The sequence below is a fragment of the Mauremys reevesii genome, unplaced genomic scaffold (genome assembly GCF_016161935.1).
Source record: "Mauremys reevesii isolate NIE-2019 unplaced genomic scaffold, ASM1616193v1 Contig39, whole genome shotgun sequence".
NCBI classification, from domain to species: Eukaryota; Metazoa; Chordata; order Testudines; family Geoemydidae; genus Mauremys; species Mauremys reevesii.
In genome coordinates this window covers 408,767-423,182 of record NW_024100850.1, presented here as the reverse complement: position 1 = coordinate 423,182, position 14,416 = coordinate 408,767, and the positions used below count along the sequence as shown (strand labels likewise).

Sequence of the window (14,416 nt, the reverse complement as noted above, 5' to 3'; positions counted from 1 at the left end):
GCTAGGTACCAGGGACCCCTTGTGTGCTGGCCTAGAGATCCTCTTAGGGTCACAATTGCCAACACCAGAAGTTCAAAATTCAAGATTTCAATCCCCCCAAAATCTTGAGTTTTAATCAAATTTTTTGTTTTGATTCAACTGCTGAAAACTGAAAAAAATTCAATATTTCAAATTTGGGGGATTGGCTTTTTCCTATTTCTCCCAATTTTTCCTTTTTTGCTTGAGTGCAATAGATGAACATCTACATTTATTCTGTCGCCCTTTCCTCTCTTTTTTTGACTAACTTTTCAAACTTTCTCCACAATTTCTCCGCCTTTGAGAAATTGGCATTATGGTGTTCCAATCTTCCTTTTACTGTACTGTCACTTTTTCAAAGTTGGAAAAGTTAGAGGGGAAAAAAGAAAAAGTGTGTGTGAGAAGGGGAACTTTGTACATCATTCATTGTATTGCATTTAGTGGTAAAAGAGGAGAAGAGAGAAGAAGGGGGCTAATGAAGATTTAAAATGTTGAAAATTTGCCGGTTTGAAAACAAAAAAAATTCTTCTTTCATTTTGAATGTTTCCATTGAAAAAATGGTGCCAAAGCAACAATCTCCCGTGAAAAAATTCATTTTTAACAAAATCCCATTTTTTGACAGAAAATGTTTCTGGTGAAAACATTTTGACCAGTTCTTTTGAGTATATAGAGCCAAGTGTCTGAAGAGGTTGCCTCACACTGCTTGGAAAGCATGCACAAAACTCAAAGGGAAAACTGCCATCCTGGCTTTTGCAGATACACAATGAACTTGCTAAAGAATTAGTTTTGAAATGAAAATTCAGGTAAAAAGCAAATAAAATACTGACCAACCTGCCAGGATTTCAGAAGCAGGTGTGAGGCTATTGTCAGGCCACAGTGGAGCAAGGGGAATTAGTTAATATAAACACCCAACCCACTCTGACATAGCTTTGATGTTATTTGAATTCTCTCTGGAAAGCAAGCAAGGTGCCATTACAGCTGTTTGGGTGAATGTCCATTAGCCAGGCCCTGCTGCTACCAGGCAGAACCCTTCCTTTTGGTTACTGACATATTTTCCTTTTTCAAAAATCACATTCTTTGGTAAGTCTGAGGTGTAAAAAAGCCAACCCCTCTCTCCATGCTCAAGTGTAGCCTAGTGGTTGGAGCACTGGCTGAGAACTCAGGAGACCTGGGTTCTAGTTTTGCCACTGTCTTGCTGGGTGACCTTGAGCAAGTCACTGTGCTGTAGCTCAGAGGTGAAGGCCGACTCGTGGATCTCTGCCTGTCTCTCTGTATGACCTGCTGAGGCCATGATTCCAGAGGTTGATATCACAGCCACCATTCTAGGAATGCCAGTCTCAGGTGCAGCACCTGCTGGGATACCACGGGGGGTGGGGCTGGGAACCCCACTCTGGCGGATGCCTTAGCTCAGGCTGGCCAGATGCTGGGTTGGAGGGTTTCGCTGTTACCCAACATCAAAGCAGGGCTTTTGCCAAACCCTGGGGAGAAATGGCTTTATTGAAAAGCTGTGCTGGCCCCTAACCTGGGCAAGCCCCTCTCCCGGCTGGGCTAACTCAGCCCTGGACAAGGGCCAGTGTGGAGCCCCACAGCCAGAGGGGACCTTGGGAGGGACTGTGCTGTGGGAATGGTGCAGTCTGCCTCCCCTTATGGGCTGGGGCAGAGGGAGCAGCACCATGGTCCACCACCACCCCACCCCCTTTGGGGCTGTGTGCGCCCCAGGGCCGCCCAGAGGGGGGGGCAAGAGGGGCAATTTTCCCCAGGCCCCGCGTCTCGCAGGGACCCCCACGAGTGTTTTCTGGGGCCCCTGCGGTTCCGGTTGAGCTCCCGCAGGGATGCCTGCGGCAGGTCTACCGGATCCCGGGACGTGTTGACCTGCCGCAGGCATGACTGCGGAGGGGGCGCTCGTCCCGCGGCTCGGCTGGACCTCCCGCAGGCATGACTGCGGCAGGTCAAGCGGAGCCGCGGGACCACGGCACCCGCCGCAGTCACTCGTCCCGAGCTCCGGTCGACCTGCCGCAGTCATGCCTGCGGGAGCTCAACCGGAGCCAAATGCCGCCCCCCAGGTCTTCGGCGCGCTGGGGTCTAGAGCCGCCCCTGAGCGGGGGCCCCCCACCGCCGAAGACCCCGGGCCCCCGGAATTCTCTGGGCGGCCCTGGTGCGCCCCAGGGGGGCTTGGAAAGGGTAGACCTTGCAGCCCCCCTTCTCCGCAGCCAGTGTCTGCCCCTTGGCTCACTGCACCTTCCCTGCCCTGCGAGGTGCCATCAGCTCTCTGGTATACAGCAACAGGGATCAGATGTGGAGGAGGGAGAGTGAGAGAAAGGTCCGAGCTATTTAAGGACCTGATCCTGCAGTCCTTACTCCCATGCAAAATGATGGGGTCTAAATTAGCTGTTACCACTCAAGAAAGAGATCTTGGAGTCATTGTGGATACTTCTCTGAAAACCTCCACTCAATGTGCAGCGGCAGTCAAAAAACCAAACAGATTGTTAGGAACCACTAGGAAAGGGATAGATAATAAGATAGAAAATAATCATAATGCCACCCTATACATCCAGGGTATGGCTACACCTTGAAGAGTGCCTGAAGTTCTGGTCATCCCAGCTCAAAAAAGATATATTAGAATTGGAAAAGGTACAGAGAAGGGCAACAAAAATGAAGAGTATGAAATAGCTTCCATATGAGGAGAGATTAAAAAGACTGGGACTTTTCAGCTTCGAAGAGAGACAACTAAGCAGGGATATGATAGATGTCTATAAAGTTATGAATAGTGTGGAGAAAGTGAATAAGGAAAGGTTATTTAATCCTTCACATAACACAAGAAGGGGGGGGAGGCGTCACCCAATGAAATTAATAGGCAGCAGGTTTAAAACAAACCAAAGGAAGTATTTATTCACCCAATACACAGTCCACCTGTGGAACTCTTTGCCAGGGGATGTTGTGAAGGCCAAGACTATAACAGGGTTCAAAAAAGAACTAAAGTTCATGGAGGACAGGTCCATCAATGGCTATTAGCCAAGATGGTCAGGTATGCAACCCTTTGCTCTGGGTGTCGCTAGCCTCTGATTGCCAGAAGCTGGGACTGGACAGCAGGGGATGGATCACTCGATAATTGCCATGTTCTGTTCATTCCCTCTGAAGCACCTGGCATTGGCCACTGTCGGAAGACAGGATACTGAGCTAGATGAACCCAGTATGGCCGTTCTTATGTTCTTGTTCAAGCAGGCCTAATTCCCGCAGGTAGTGTCACTGGAGTCAGCTTCTGAGCCCAGCGCTGGAGGCGTCATGCAGGTGAGAGGCCCATTGGTTTAGATACCGTCCAGCACTGTCCCCGTCCCCATAGTGCTCTGCATTCCAGCCTTTGCACTGGTTGATGCTGTTTGAGGGTGGATGGCCATGGCACTGGGCAGAAGGGGCACCCAGCTGTCCAATCACCACGCAGCTCCTTTCCCCAGCAGTTAGACTTTACTAAGAAGCCAGCAGCACGCACAAGTGGTTCTAACTATTCCTTTCTCGTTGCAATACCTTTCATGTGTCTGGGCTGTCACATTGTGCACTGCCTCGGCTGGGTTAAGTACGGTACAATCTTCTCTGGTCTTGCCTCACCTCTGTCCTTTTGTGCCATCTGTACATTTTACCACCCCCTGCTCATTAATGGATGATTTCAATCCCAGTCCCAGTACAGACTCTACTCATAACCATCTAATGTGCTTATCACATCAGCTCTATTATTACCTACAGCAGAATGGGAACTCACTAAGCAGAGGGTAACAATCCGTTTGCAAGGAAGTGCCCACTGACCATCTCAGTAAGTAGGAGGTCAGCCCTGGCCTCAGGGGTATCAGTGCACAGCCCCAGGGAACATAGTTTAATTAGGTTAACCCCGAGTGTGCTTGAACATCAAACACGTGACCTCCTGGCAAACTACTGTAACTCCTCGCTTAACGTTGTAGTTATGTTCCTGAAAAATGTGACTTTAAGCGAAACGATGTTAAGCAAATCCAATTTCCCCATAAGAATTAATGTAAATAGGGGGGTTAGGTTCCAGGGAAATTTTTTTCACCAGACAAAAGAGAGAGAGACAGACAGACAGACACACACACACATACACACAGTATAAGTTTAAACAAACAACTTAATACTGTACACAGCAATGATGCTTGTGAAGCTTGGTTGAGGTGGTGGAGTCAGAGGGTGGGATATTTCCCAGGAAATGCCTTGCTGCTAAATGATGAACTAGAAAAGCTGAGTCCTCACGGGTAAACACGTTGTTAATGTAGCCTCACACTCTACAAGGCAGCACAAATGGAGGGAGGGGAGACAGCATGGCAGACAGAGACAGAAAGAGACATCCTATGTGTGTGTGTGAGAGAGATGCGCATTGCCCCTTTAAGTACACTGCTTTTTTAAGTAGATCGTCAAGTTGAGACAGCCCCTACTGCCAGCATGCTCCCTCCGTCCTGAGCCCTGTCATGTCCCCGTTCCCCCCACTCTATGGAAATGGGGTAAGCGAGGGGCGGGAGCAGGGGGACACCTTGACATTAGCCCACCCTTGCCCCCCCGGCACAACAAGCAGGAGGCTCCCAGGAGCAGCTCCAAGGCAGAGGGCAGAAGCAGCACATGGCAGTGGGGCGAGGGACACCTGAACTGCCGGAAATTGAAAGCCTGGTGGGCAGCTGCTGCACAGGGAACTCAGGGGAGTGGGGAGCTGATAGGGAGAGCTGATGGGGGGCTGCCGGTCCACCCTGGTTCCAAGCCCCCACCAGCTAGCTCCAAGAGGCTGCTCTTCCTGCAAGCAGTGGACAAAGCAGGTGGCTACAAAACAATGTTATAAGGGTGCATTTGGCAACTTTAAACGAGCAGTTTCCTAATTGATCAGCAACATAACATCGTCCCGGTTAACATTGTTAAGTGAGGAGTTACTGGAGCTGCAGAAAGATGCCATGGTAGCTTCAAGAGTTCCATCAGGTCTCTCTCCTTCACTAACTCAGGGGCTTCACACACTAACTCTCAAGCGAGTGCTTTTGTCTTAATACTTGCTATGATTATACCCGCCCCCCTTCACATTGCCAGCAGAGCACACTCAAAGACATCAGAAGGCTTTCTGGATCACATGTGCCTCATCAGCCTCCGATACGGTGCACACAATTAAAGTCACCTGTGATCAATCAACAAGCATCCCGTGACACTCGGTTTCCCAACCTTATTACACAGAAGGGCCACATGAACCTAAGCACAACCTGGAGTGGGCCAGAGTCTGTTTTGTAGGTGTTTAGATAGATTAATATCTACAGTATTGTCTATTTAAAAAGAAATAAAGAAATCAGTGCATAAAACGGGAATAAGAATTATAGAAAACAAAAAAAACCCCACACAGAACTCATAACTAAACTAAACTGCTATAAACATGACGACGAAACGCTAATGAATCGGCTGTTAGTATATTGTGCTGAAGCAGGCTGCGGGGCTTACGAAATGCTCTGGTGGGCTGTGTACAGCCCGCGGGCCATAGGTTGGGCACCTTGTTTAGTGCGGCTGCAGCAAGATGGTGGGGAGGAATGGACAGGATGGTTCAGAGAGAGAGACAGGACCTGTGTTGGGCCTGAGCCCGCAGCTATGTGCTGAGTGGACAGTGAGCCAGGAGGTCTGGGCAGGACACAGTCCTCCCAGCTCAGCACCTCTGAAACGCTGTGCCTATCCTCTAGGCTGGCCCTGCTGGCCTCAGGATTGTCCATCTCTCTTAGAAAGGAGAGTGATGCTGTTGCAGAGCTCCAGGGCCAGGGATGCAGGCGCAGGACAGCAGCCACTTCTCTGGCTACATCTCCTCCTCCTCTTCGCTAACGGCTCCGTCCAGGTGCCAGGCCACCTGCTCTGCTTGCTCTTTCACGTACTGCACCTTGATCCGCTCCAGCTCGCTCAGCTCCGCCTCCAGCTCCTCCCGGTGTGTCGCTCGCCGGTTCCGCAGCACCTTCATTGGGAAGGGATTCATGTCATTGAAAGCGATGCTCATCAGCTTCCTACCGGGAGAAGACAGGGTGCACGGGTGAGCTAACCAGCCGAACACCCTGGTCCTAGTGTGTGAGTGCTGTCCCCTCCTGCCAGGGCAGCACTGCCCTTGCATTGTAACGAAGTGACCAACCTGTAGCCAGGGCTGGACTACAGCTGGCAGCCACAGGCTCTGAGGCCCATACCCAAGGACTAATCAGCTGATAGTGTCAGTCCCCCCTTACCCCAGTGTAAAGTGGTTCAGCTTCAGCAGCCAACCCTCCTCTGCCCCAGCCCGGAAAAGAAGCCTCTGAGCTTGGCAGGGCGAGCCATGAACACCCAGGGGGACCTTCCTCCAGGCAGACACATGCTCCTCATCTACTGCTAGGATGGATCCTGCTCCTGTGAGAGGCTGGGCCCTTGTCCCCTTAAGCAGGCTCAGTGGTATGTCCCAGGACTCCCTTGCGGTGGGATTAGTCTGAGGGCTGTGTTTCCCAGGGAAGAGATTCACTGGCCAAATCCTGCCTTTCATCCATGCCCACGGTGCAGACTCGACTTTGAGAAGAGCAGGATCCTTCTTCTCCAGCAGAACAAAAGCAAACCCCAGCCCCAGCCCAGCTGTCCCGTCAATGGCCTTAGTGGCTGTGAATCCTGGATGTGTCAACCTAACTGCTCGTTCTGTTTTGGGCACAAACTCAATTGTACAGGCAACAATTTCTAGGCTTAACTAGAGATCAGTGACCATCACTGAACAAAGGCACACGGCCAACTCTTGTTCCTTCCCCAACCTGCAAGCACAAGTCCTAGGCCTTGTCATTATTTCATCTAGTTTACACGTCTGCCAAGTGACTGGCCAAAGAGGAAGCTGAAAGCAGCTCTTCTCTCACCTGCCATCTCCAATCATGTGGGTGAAAAAGCGAAGGTACTGGTAAACCTCCAGGCAGTCATGGATCCGCAGAATCTCCTCTTCGTTATACTTAAAGATGGCAAGAGCATAGCGGAAAATCACCTAGGACAAGTTACAATGTGTTTAGTGGGCACAGGGCCCCCAGCATCTACCCATTGAAAGCTCAGGGTGTGGAGCACTCTGGCACTGGTGCACTATGGGATGAGGTAGGACAGCAAGTGTCTGTGCTGCACACCAGAGGGGGCCTTCAGAAGCCAACACACATCTCCTCTCACTCTTTGTCAATTTGCACTGTTCATTCTCTGCGCTCCCCTTGGAGAGTGAACGCGCTACAAGAGCAGATGCTAAACTGGGAGTTAAATGCACAGCACTAATGAAAACACTGTAAGAGGCTCTCCCTCCTGAGGCGGTGGGGACGGAGACCAGAGTTCAGGACTGGCCCACTCCCCAAGCAGTGGTACCTGGCACCAAGGGAACAGGCACTGGTGGCTGCCCGCATCCTCATGCCCTCTCCTGGCCACTTCATGGTCCAGCAGCAGCTGCACTGGCATCCATTGTGTCTCTGAGATCCCCCTACCGAGGGCCAAGACTGTACCCTCCTCAACTCTGGCTGGCTGAAGCCAGGCCCAGAACATGCCTGGTCTGCTGCCCTCCAGCTGGCTCTCCAGGCCGAGGAAGGAGAAGAGAAGATCCCCTCCCAGCTCCTTTCCCTAACCCGAGAAGGTCCCAAGACCCCTGCAGCTCCAGCACCCCCTCTAGAAGCAGGAGAAGAGATGCAGCAGATCCCCAGGCCTTCCTCAGGGCAGTGATATAGGACTGCAGTGGGAGAAGCTGGGAAGGCCAGGAGAGGGCGTGAGGCCCAGCTGAGGGAGGTCTGGGCCCGGCTGCCCCAGCACCAACAAGCTGATGCCAGGGTAATAGAACGGGAGGCAGGGGAGGGACCTGATGAGCTGGGGTATGTGTCCCCAAGCCACGGAGGTGAGAAATGGCTGTGTGGTGTGTGTGTGTGTGCCTGGTAATGGGGTGAATGCTGCCCTGTCTATGCATGTGGGGCCGTTTGTGTGAGAGAAACAGGATGGGGTGTCTGTCAGGTCAATGTGCGTATGTGGGCACACGTGTGCCGGGCAGGGGAGGAGGAGGGAGGTTGTGCTAAGGGTGGATCAGTAGATTTTGATGGCGCTTGTCAGTTTTCTAACTGTTTTTGTGGGGCACAGTGAGGGAGGGGGAACTGCTCCTCAGGGCATAGCTGGGGCAGGATTCCCATCTCAGAGAGGCATTCGCAGGAGCGCTCATTGAGTTAGCATGCTAGGAATAGGGAGTCGTGGCAACGTGAACAGCGGGAGAACTAGCCGCAAAGCGCTTGCCTGTTCGAGAGCCTAGATACGTGCTTGTGTGGCTAGCCCTGTGCCCGCTCTGGGTAGCACGCTAGCTCTGTGAGAGTTAGTGCGGGTTCGTATCCCCGGGCTGGGCTCAATCCTTCCATTCCAGCCCCAGTACAGACAGAGCTGGAAGCCACAGGCCCACCCACCATCGTTGCCAGAGACATGCAGAGAGGCTGGGCAGCTCATCCAGGGAGTTGTGGGACCAAAATGATGATGACACTGGTCTGCTGCCCAGCTCAGGGTGGAGCGTGTCCCTCTTGGGTCCGAATGTTCAAGAACGCGCAGCTCAGAGAGCCTGGCACAGCTAGGGCCAGGGGTGGCTCCCTACCTTTGTTCCTTCATACAGGAAGGCGTCCCAGACCCGGAGGAGGATGTCGCTGACCAGGCTGTCTACAAAGGCCACCAGGAACCAGTTGAAGGTGATCAGTGAGACGTCAATCCTGTGCTGCTCAAAGTGAGCTGTAAGCCTGGGGAGCTTTTCTGACAAGAAGTCTTTAAAGACTCTTTGATCCACCTGAGTTTGACAAAGAGGGAATCCATGAGATACAGAGGCAGGTGCACATGAAATGATGGGGTCTAAAGTAGCTGTTACCACTCAAGAAAGAGATCTTGGAGTCATTCATAGAATCATAGAATTCAAGATCAGAAGGGACCATTATGATCATCTAGTCTGACCTCCTGCAAGATGCAGGCCACATGTTTCGATCCACCCACTCCTGAACTAATTCTCTCCCTTGACTCTGCTGTTGAATGCTCCAAATCATGATTTGAAGACTTCAAGTAGCAGATAATCCACCAGCAAGAGACCCCTGCCCCATGCTTCGGAGGAAGGTGAAAAACCTCCAGGGCCACTGCCAATCTACCCTGGAGGAAAATTCCTTCCTGACCCCAAATATGGCGATCAGCTGAACCCCGAGCATGTGGGCAAGACTCTCCAGCCAGACCCTCTGGAAAAGGCTAACAATATCCTATCATTGACCCTTTGTACTAATTACCAGTGTGGCACGTTATTGACCTATTGACTAAACCCGTTATCCTATTATACCATCCCCTCCATAAACTTATCCAGCTTAATCTTAAAGTCATGGAGGTCCTTCGCCCCCACTGTTTCCCTCGGTAGGCTGTTCCAGAATTGCACTCCTCTGATGGTTAGAAACCTTCGTCTAATTTCAAGCCTAAATTTCCTGACTGACAATTTAGATCCGTTTGTCCTCGTGTCCACATTAGCACTGAGCTGAAATAATTCCTCTCCTTCCCTGGTATTTATCCCTCTGATATATTTAAAGAGTGCAATCATATCTCCTCTTATCCTTCTTTTGGTTAAGGAAAACATACCGAGCTCCTCAAGTCTCCTTTCATACGACAGGCTTTCCATTCCTTGGATCATTCTAGTGGCCCTTCTTTGTACCCGTTCCAGTTTGAATTCATCCTTCTTAAACATGGGAGACCAAAACTGCACACAATACTCCAAATGAGGTCTTACCAACGCCTTATATAACGGGACTAGCACCTCCTTATCCCTACTAGAAATACCTCGCCTAATGCAACCCAAGACCGCATTAGCTTTTTTAACGGCCACATCACATTGCCTACTCATAGTCATCCTACGATCAACCAGGACTCCTAGGTCCTTCTCCTCGTCCGTTACTTCCAACTGGTGCGTCCCCAGTTTATAACTAAAATTCTTGTTAGTCATCCCTAAATGCATAACCTTACACTTCTCATTATTGAATTTCATCCTGTTACTAATACTCCAGTTTACAAGGTCATCCAAATCTCCCTGGAGGATATCCCGATCCTTTTCCGAATTGGCAATACCTCCCAACTTGGTGTCATCCGCAAACTTTATCAGCCCACTCCTACTTTTGGTTCCGAGGTCAGCGATAAATAGATTAAATAAAATCAGACCCAAAACCAAACCTTGAGGAACTCCACTGGTAACCCCCCTCCAACCCGACAGATCACCCTTCAATACGACCCGCTGCAGTCTCCCCTTTAACCAGCTCCTTATCCACCTCTGGATTTTCATTTCGATCCCCATCTTTTCCAATTTAACCAGTAATTCCTCATGCGGTACCGTATCAAATGCCTTACTGAAATCAAGATATATTAGATCCGCCGCATTTCCCTTGTCTAAAAAATCTGTTACTTTCTCAAAGAAGGAGATCAGGTTGGTTTGGCACGATCTACCTTTCGTAAAACCATGCTGTAATTTGTCCCAGTTGCCATCGGCCTCAAGGTCCGTAACCACTCTCTCCTTTAAAATTTTTTCCATGACTTTGCATACTACAGATGTTAAACTAACAGGCCTGTAGTTACCTGGGTCACTTTTTTTAACCCTGCTATGGTCTTGGCCTTCACAACATCCTCTGGCAGAGTTCTGCAGGTTAAGAGTTCTGTGTTGTGTGAAGAAATGCTTCCTTTTGTTTGTTTTAAATCTGCTGCCTGTTAATTTCATTTGGTGACTCCTAGTTCTTGTGTTATGAGAAGGAGTAAATAACACTTCCTTATTTACTTTCTCCACACCATTCATGATTTTATAGACCTCAATCATATCCCCACTTAGTCATCTCTTTTCCAAGCTTAAAAGTCTGTCTTATTAATCTCTCCTCATATGGAACCTTTCCATATCCCTAATCATTTTTGTTGCCCTTTTCTGAACCTTTTCCAATTCCTATATATAGGAATATATATCATTGTGAATAGTTCTCTGAAAACATCCACTCAATGTGCAGCGGCAGTCAAAAAAGCTAACAGAATGTTGGGAATCATTAAGAAAGGGATAGATAATAAGACAGAAAATATCATATTGCCTCTATATAAATCCATGGTATGCCCACATCTATCTATCTATCTATATATAGGAATTGGAAAAGGTTCAGACAAGGGCAACAAAAATGATTAGGGATATGGAAAGGTTCCATATGAGGAGAGATTAATAAGACAGACTTTTAAGCTTGGAAAAGAGATGACTAAGTGGGGATATGATCGAGGTCTATAAAATCATGAATGGTGTGGAGAAAGTAAATAAGGAAGTGTTATTTACTCCTTCTCATAACACAAGAACTAGGAGTCACCAAATGAAATTAACAGGCAGCAGATTTAAAACAAACAAAAGGAAGCATTTCTTCACACAACACAGAGTTAACCTGTGGAACTCTGCCAGAGGATGTTGTGAAGGCCAAGACCATAGCAGGGTTAAAAGAACTAGATAAGTTCATGGAGGATAGGTCCATCAATGGTTATTAGCCAGGCTGGGCAGGGATGGTGTCCCTAGCTTCTGTCTGCCAGAAGCTGAGAATGAGCGACAGCGACAGGGGATGGATCACTTGATGATTCCCTGTTCTGTTCATTCCCTCTGGGGCACATGGCACTGGCCACTGTTGGAAGACAGGACACTGGGCTAGATCGACCTTTGGTCTGACCCAGTGTGGCCGATCTTATGTTCTCCTAATTAACTGGAAGAAGCGTGCTGCAGTGCGAAGGCTGGTTCTGCAGCAGCATGTGCCTGGAAAGTCAGTGCTGTATTAGAGGTGGGGTGGGGGTGGGGACTGGGACAGAGCTGGGGGGTTGAGCACCCTCCCGCAGATTAGAAAGTCAGCGCCACTAGGCCAAGAGAGCACATTCTGTAACATATACCCCTGCCCTGACTGTGACACACACACAACAGCTCTTCCTCCTCCTGCTGACTGCCCACTAACAACAAATGCAATGGAATGGCACCAGCAGCTGTGATTTCTGCTGCAAGCATGCCGCAGCATCAGAAAGTCTGGCAGACCTGCCCTGGACTCTGATGCACCAGACAGACAGAGGAACCCTGTGTCCATGGGGGAGATTTTAAGAGTCTACACACTCTTACTGAGTTGCAACTGGGCTCCAACTCAGAGGAGTCTTGGCGGTCTCTCTTTTTGGAGCAGGGGAGACATGTACGATGGGCCTAACTCTCCCGCACCTACCAGTATCACAGCAAGGTCAGGCCCTTCCTGTGTGATTTGAGCGTTTCAGGCTCGGCTGTGCCACTGAGGCCCAGCCCTGGGCAAGGTGCTCTGTGGGGTTGCCCCACCCTAGCAGAAGCATTGGACGATGGTGATTTCTGTGAAGTTACTCCAGCTTACTCTGTGTGACCGAGGCCTCATGATGGTCTGTTTGCAGGACATCTGGGTGTAGGCAAAACATGTGACAGGCTGAAGCAAAATTTTACTGGCCTTATCTTTTTGAAACAGTGAGAGATTATTCCAGGCGCTGTGATTTGTGCCAGAAGTGCAAAGCGTTAAAGGGACCTAGTGAGGCACCCCTCCAGCCTTTAACCCATTATTGGGAAGGCATTTGCCAGAGCATCTGTGGATATTGTAGGACCACTCCCTAAACCTTCCAGGAACGGGAAGAAGTATATTTCTGGGTTGGTAGATTTTGCTACCAGGTACCCTGAGGTGGCAGCATTGTCTAATATTGAGGCAAAGATAGTGGCAACAGGTCGTTTGCTATTTTTAGCAGAGTGGGTTTTCCCAGAGCAATATTGTCAGACCATGGGTCTAATTTTATGTTTTGTTTTTAAGCAGTTATGGGAAATGTATAGAGTAAAGCACCTAAAAGCTGCTCCCTACCACCCACCAATGGTCTGGTGAGTCCTTGAAATGTATGATGAAAATGTATGTGGACAGGTGGCAGAATGATGGAGACGTTCGGCTGCCATATCTGTTGTACGTGTACAGGAGTGTACCCCAAGAATCTACTAGGTTTGCTCCCTTTGAACTGCTCCATGTAAGGCAGGTTAGGGGACCCCTAGATCTGATTCATGACTCTTGGGAAGGTAATGTTGAGGAGACAGAGTAGCCAGTGATGGAGTATGTGTCTCATTTTAATGAAAAATTTCAAGGTATGATGAAGTTGTTTCAGCAAAATCTAAAGGAAAGCCAGGAAGTTTGAAAGGCGTGGCATGATAGACATGCCAAGGAAAGAGCATTTGAAATAGGAGATATGGTGCTTGTGCTGGATCCTGTGAGAAAGAATAAAATGCAAGACATTTAGAATGGACACTTTGAAGTAGTGGAAAAAGTTAATGAAATTACCTATGATGTGAGGAAACCCCATGGATTCAGACAATGCTGAGTGATGGTGCAGTTAATAAAAGTGTCTCCTCTCCAACCTGCCTGACTTCCGAGGACTGGCAGGACAGCATGGGCCTGATTCTCATGGGCCCTGCTCCGGGCCCTGCAAAGTAATCCTAAAATTGGCTTCTGCAGGAGGGCTGCAGAGAGTCCACAGGCTGGGCTGCAGGAGTCGACCATGTCCCTTTAACATCTCTGTGCAGCATTGGTACCCTGTGACGTAGGCGGATTCTCATGCTCACCTGTGATGCTATTAACGTGTTGCTGTAGTAATCCGCCGGCATCAGGTTTTCCACAATGTGAACCAGGCACCAGAATGCGCTTTCCTCCTCTTCTAGGACCAGGAGAGCAATGGCCGCCAACCTGCAATGGACAGGACACCATGAAACAAAGCAGACACTCTCTATTACCTACTGAGCAGACACTGACCTGCAATAGCACTGGTGGGAAATCAGAGATTCTGGTTCGCACTGTTTTCAGAGTAGCAGCCGTGTTAGTCTGTATCCGCAAAAAGAACAGGAGTACTTGTGGCACCTTAGAGACTAACAGATTTATTTTAGCATGAGCTTTCGTGAGCTACAGCCCACTTCACTGGTCTTCTAGCTTCAGGTTTTACATTAAATCTTTGTGTGGCTCTGGTGCAGGCAGCACAGGCTGGTGAGCAGTGACAGGCCAGCCAACGAGTGTGCTTTGCCAGGGCCTCAAAGATCTCCCTGTATCTCCTGGAGTAACCAGGCTGGCTGGAGCTCATTGCCATGTCCGGCAGCACTGCCAGAGCACTAGAGAGTAGGCAGGGCTAAGCAATGAAGCTAGACTCACGGGGCCGGCGCCCCAGCTTGGGTACTTGGTGGGGCTCTACTGAAGCCAGTGGAGGTGTGCTGATTCACTCCACCTGGGAGCCAGCCTCACGGCACTCTGAGATGGGAGCAGCTCTACCCTGATAGATCCACATGACACAGATTACTTCCCTTCCCCCCCCGCCCCGCCGGTCATCCATTCATCGCCATAGTCCTGAGCCCCTC

The 14,416-nt window shown here is 49.7% G+C and overlaps 1 protein-coding gene across 1 annotated transcript in view; it reads right to left on the bottom strand.

The window, feature by feature from the left end:
- Window positions 1-4,829: 4,829 nt before the first annotated feature.
- LOC120393937 (TBC1 domain family member 2A-like) overlaps window positions 4,830-14,416 on the bottom strand; it is a 46,452-nt gene continuing 36,865 nt past the window's right edge. The window contains exons 11-14 of the mRNA XM_039518395.1: window positions 13,637-13,757; window positions 8,615-8,800; window positions 6,885-7,006; window positions 4,830-6,029 (exon numbers count right to left, since the gene is read on the bottom strand). Coding sequence (XP_039374329.1) covers window positions 5,828-6,029; window positions 6,885-7,006; window positions 8,615-8,800; window positions 13,637-13,757 — 631 coding nt within the window. The 3' untranslated portion in view covers window positions 4,830-5,827. The remainder of the gene's footprint in view (window positions 6,030-6,884; window positions 7,007-8,614; window positions 8,801-13,636; window positions 13,758-14,416) is intronic.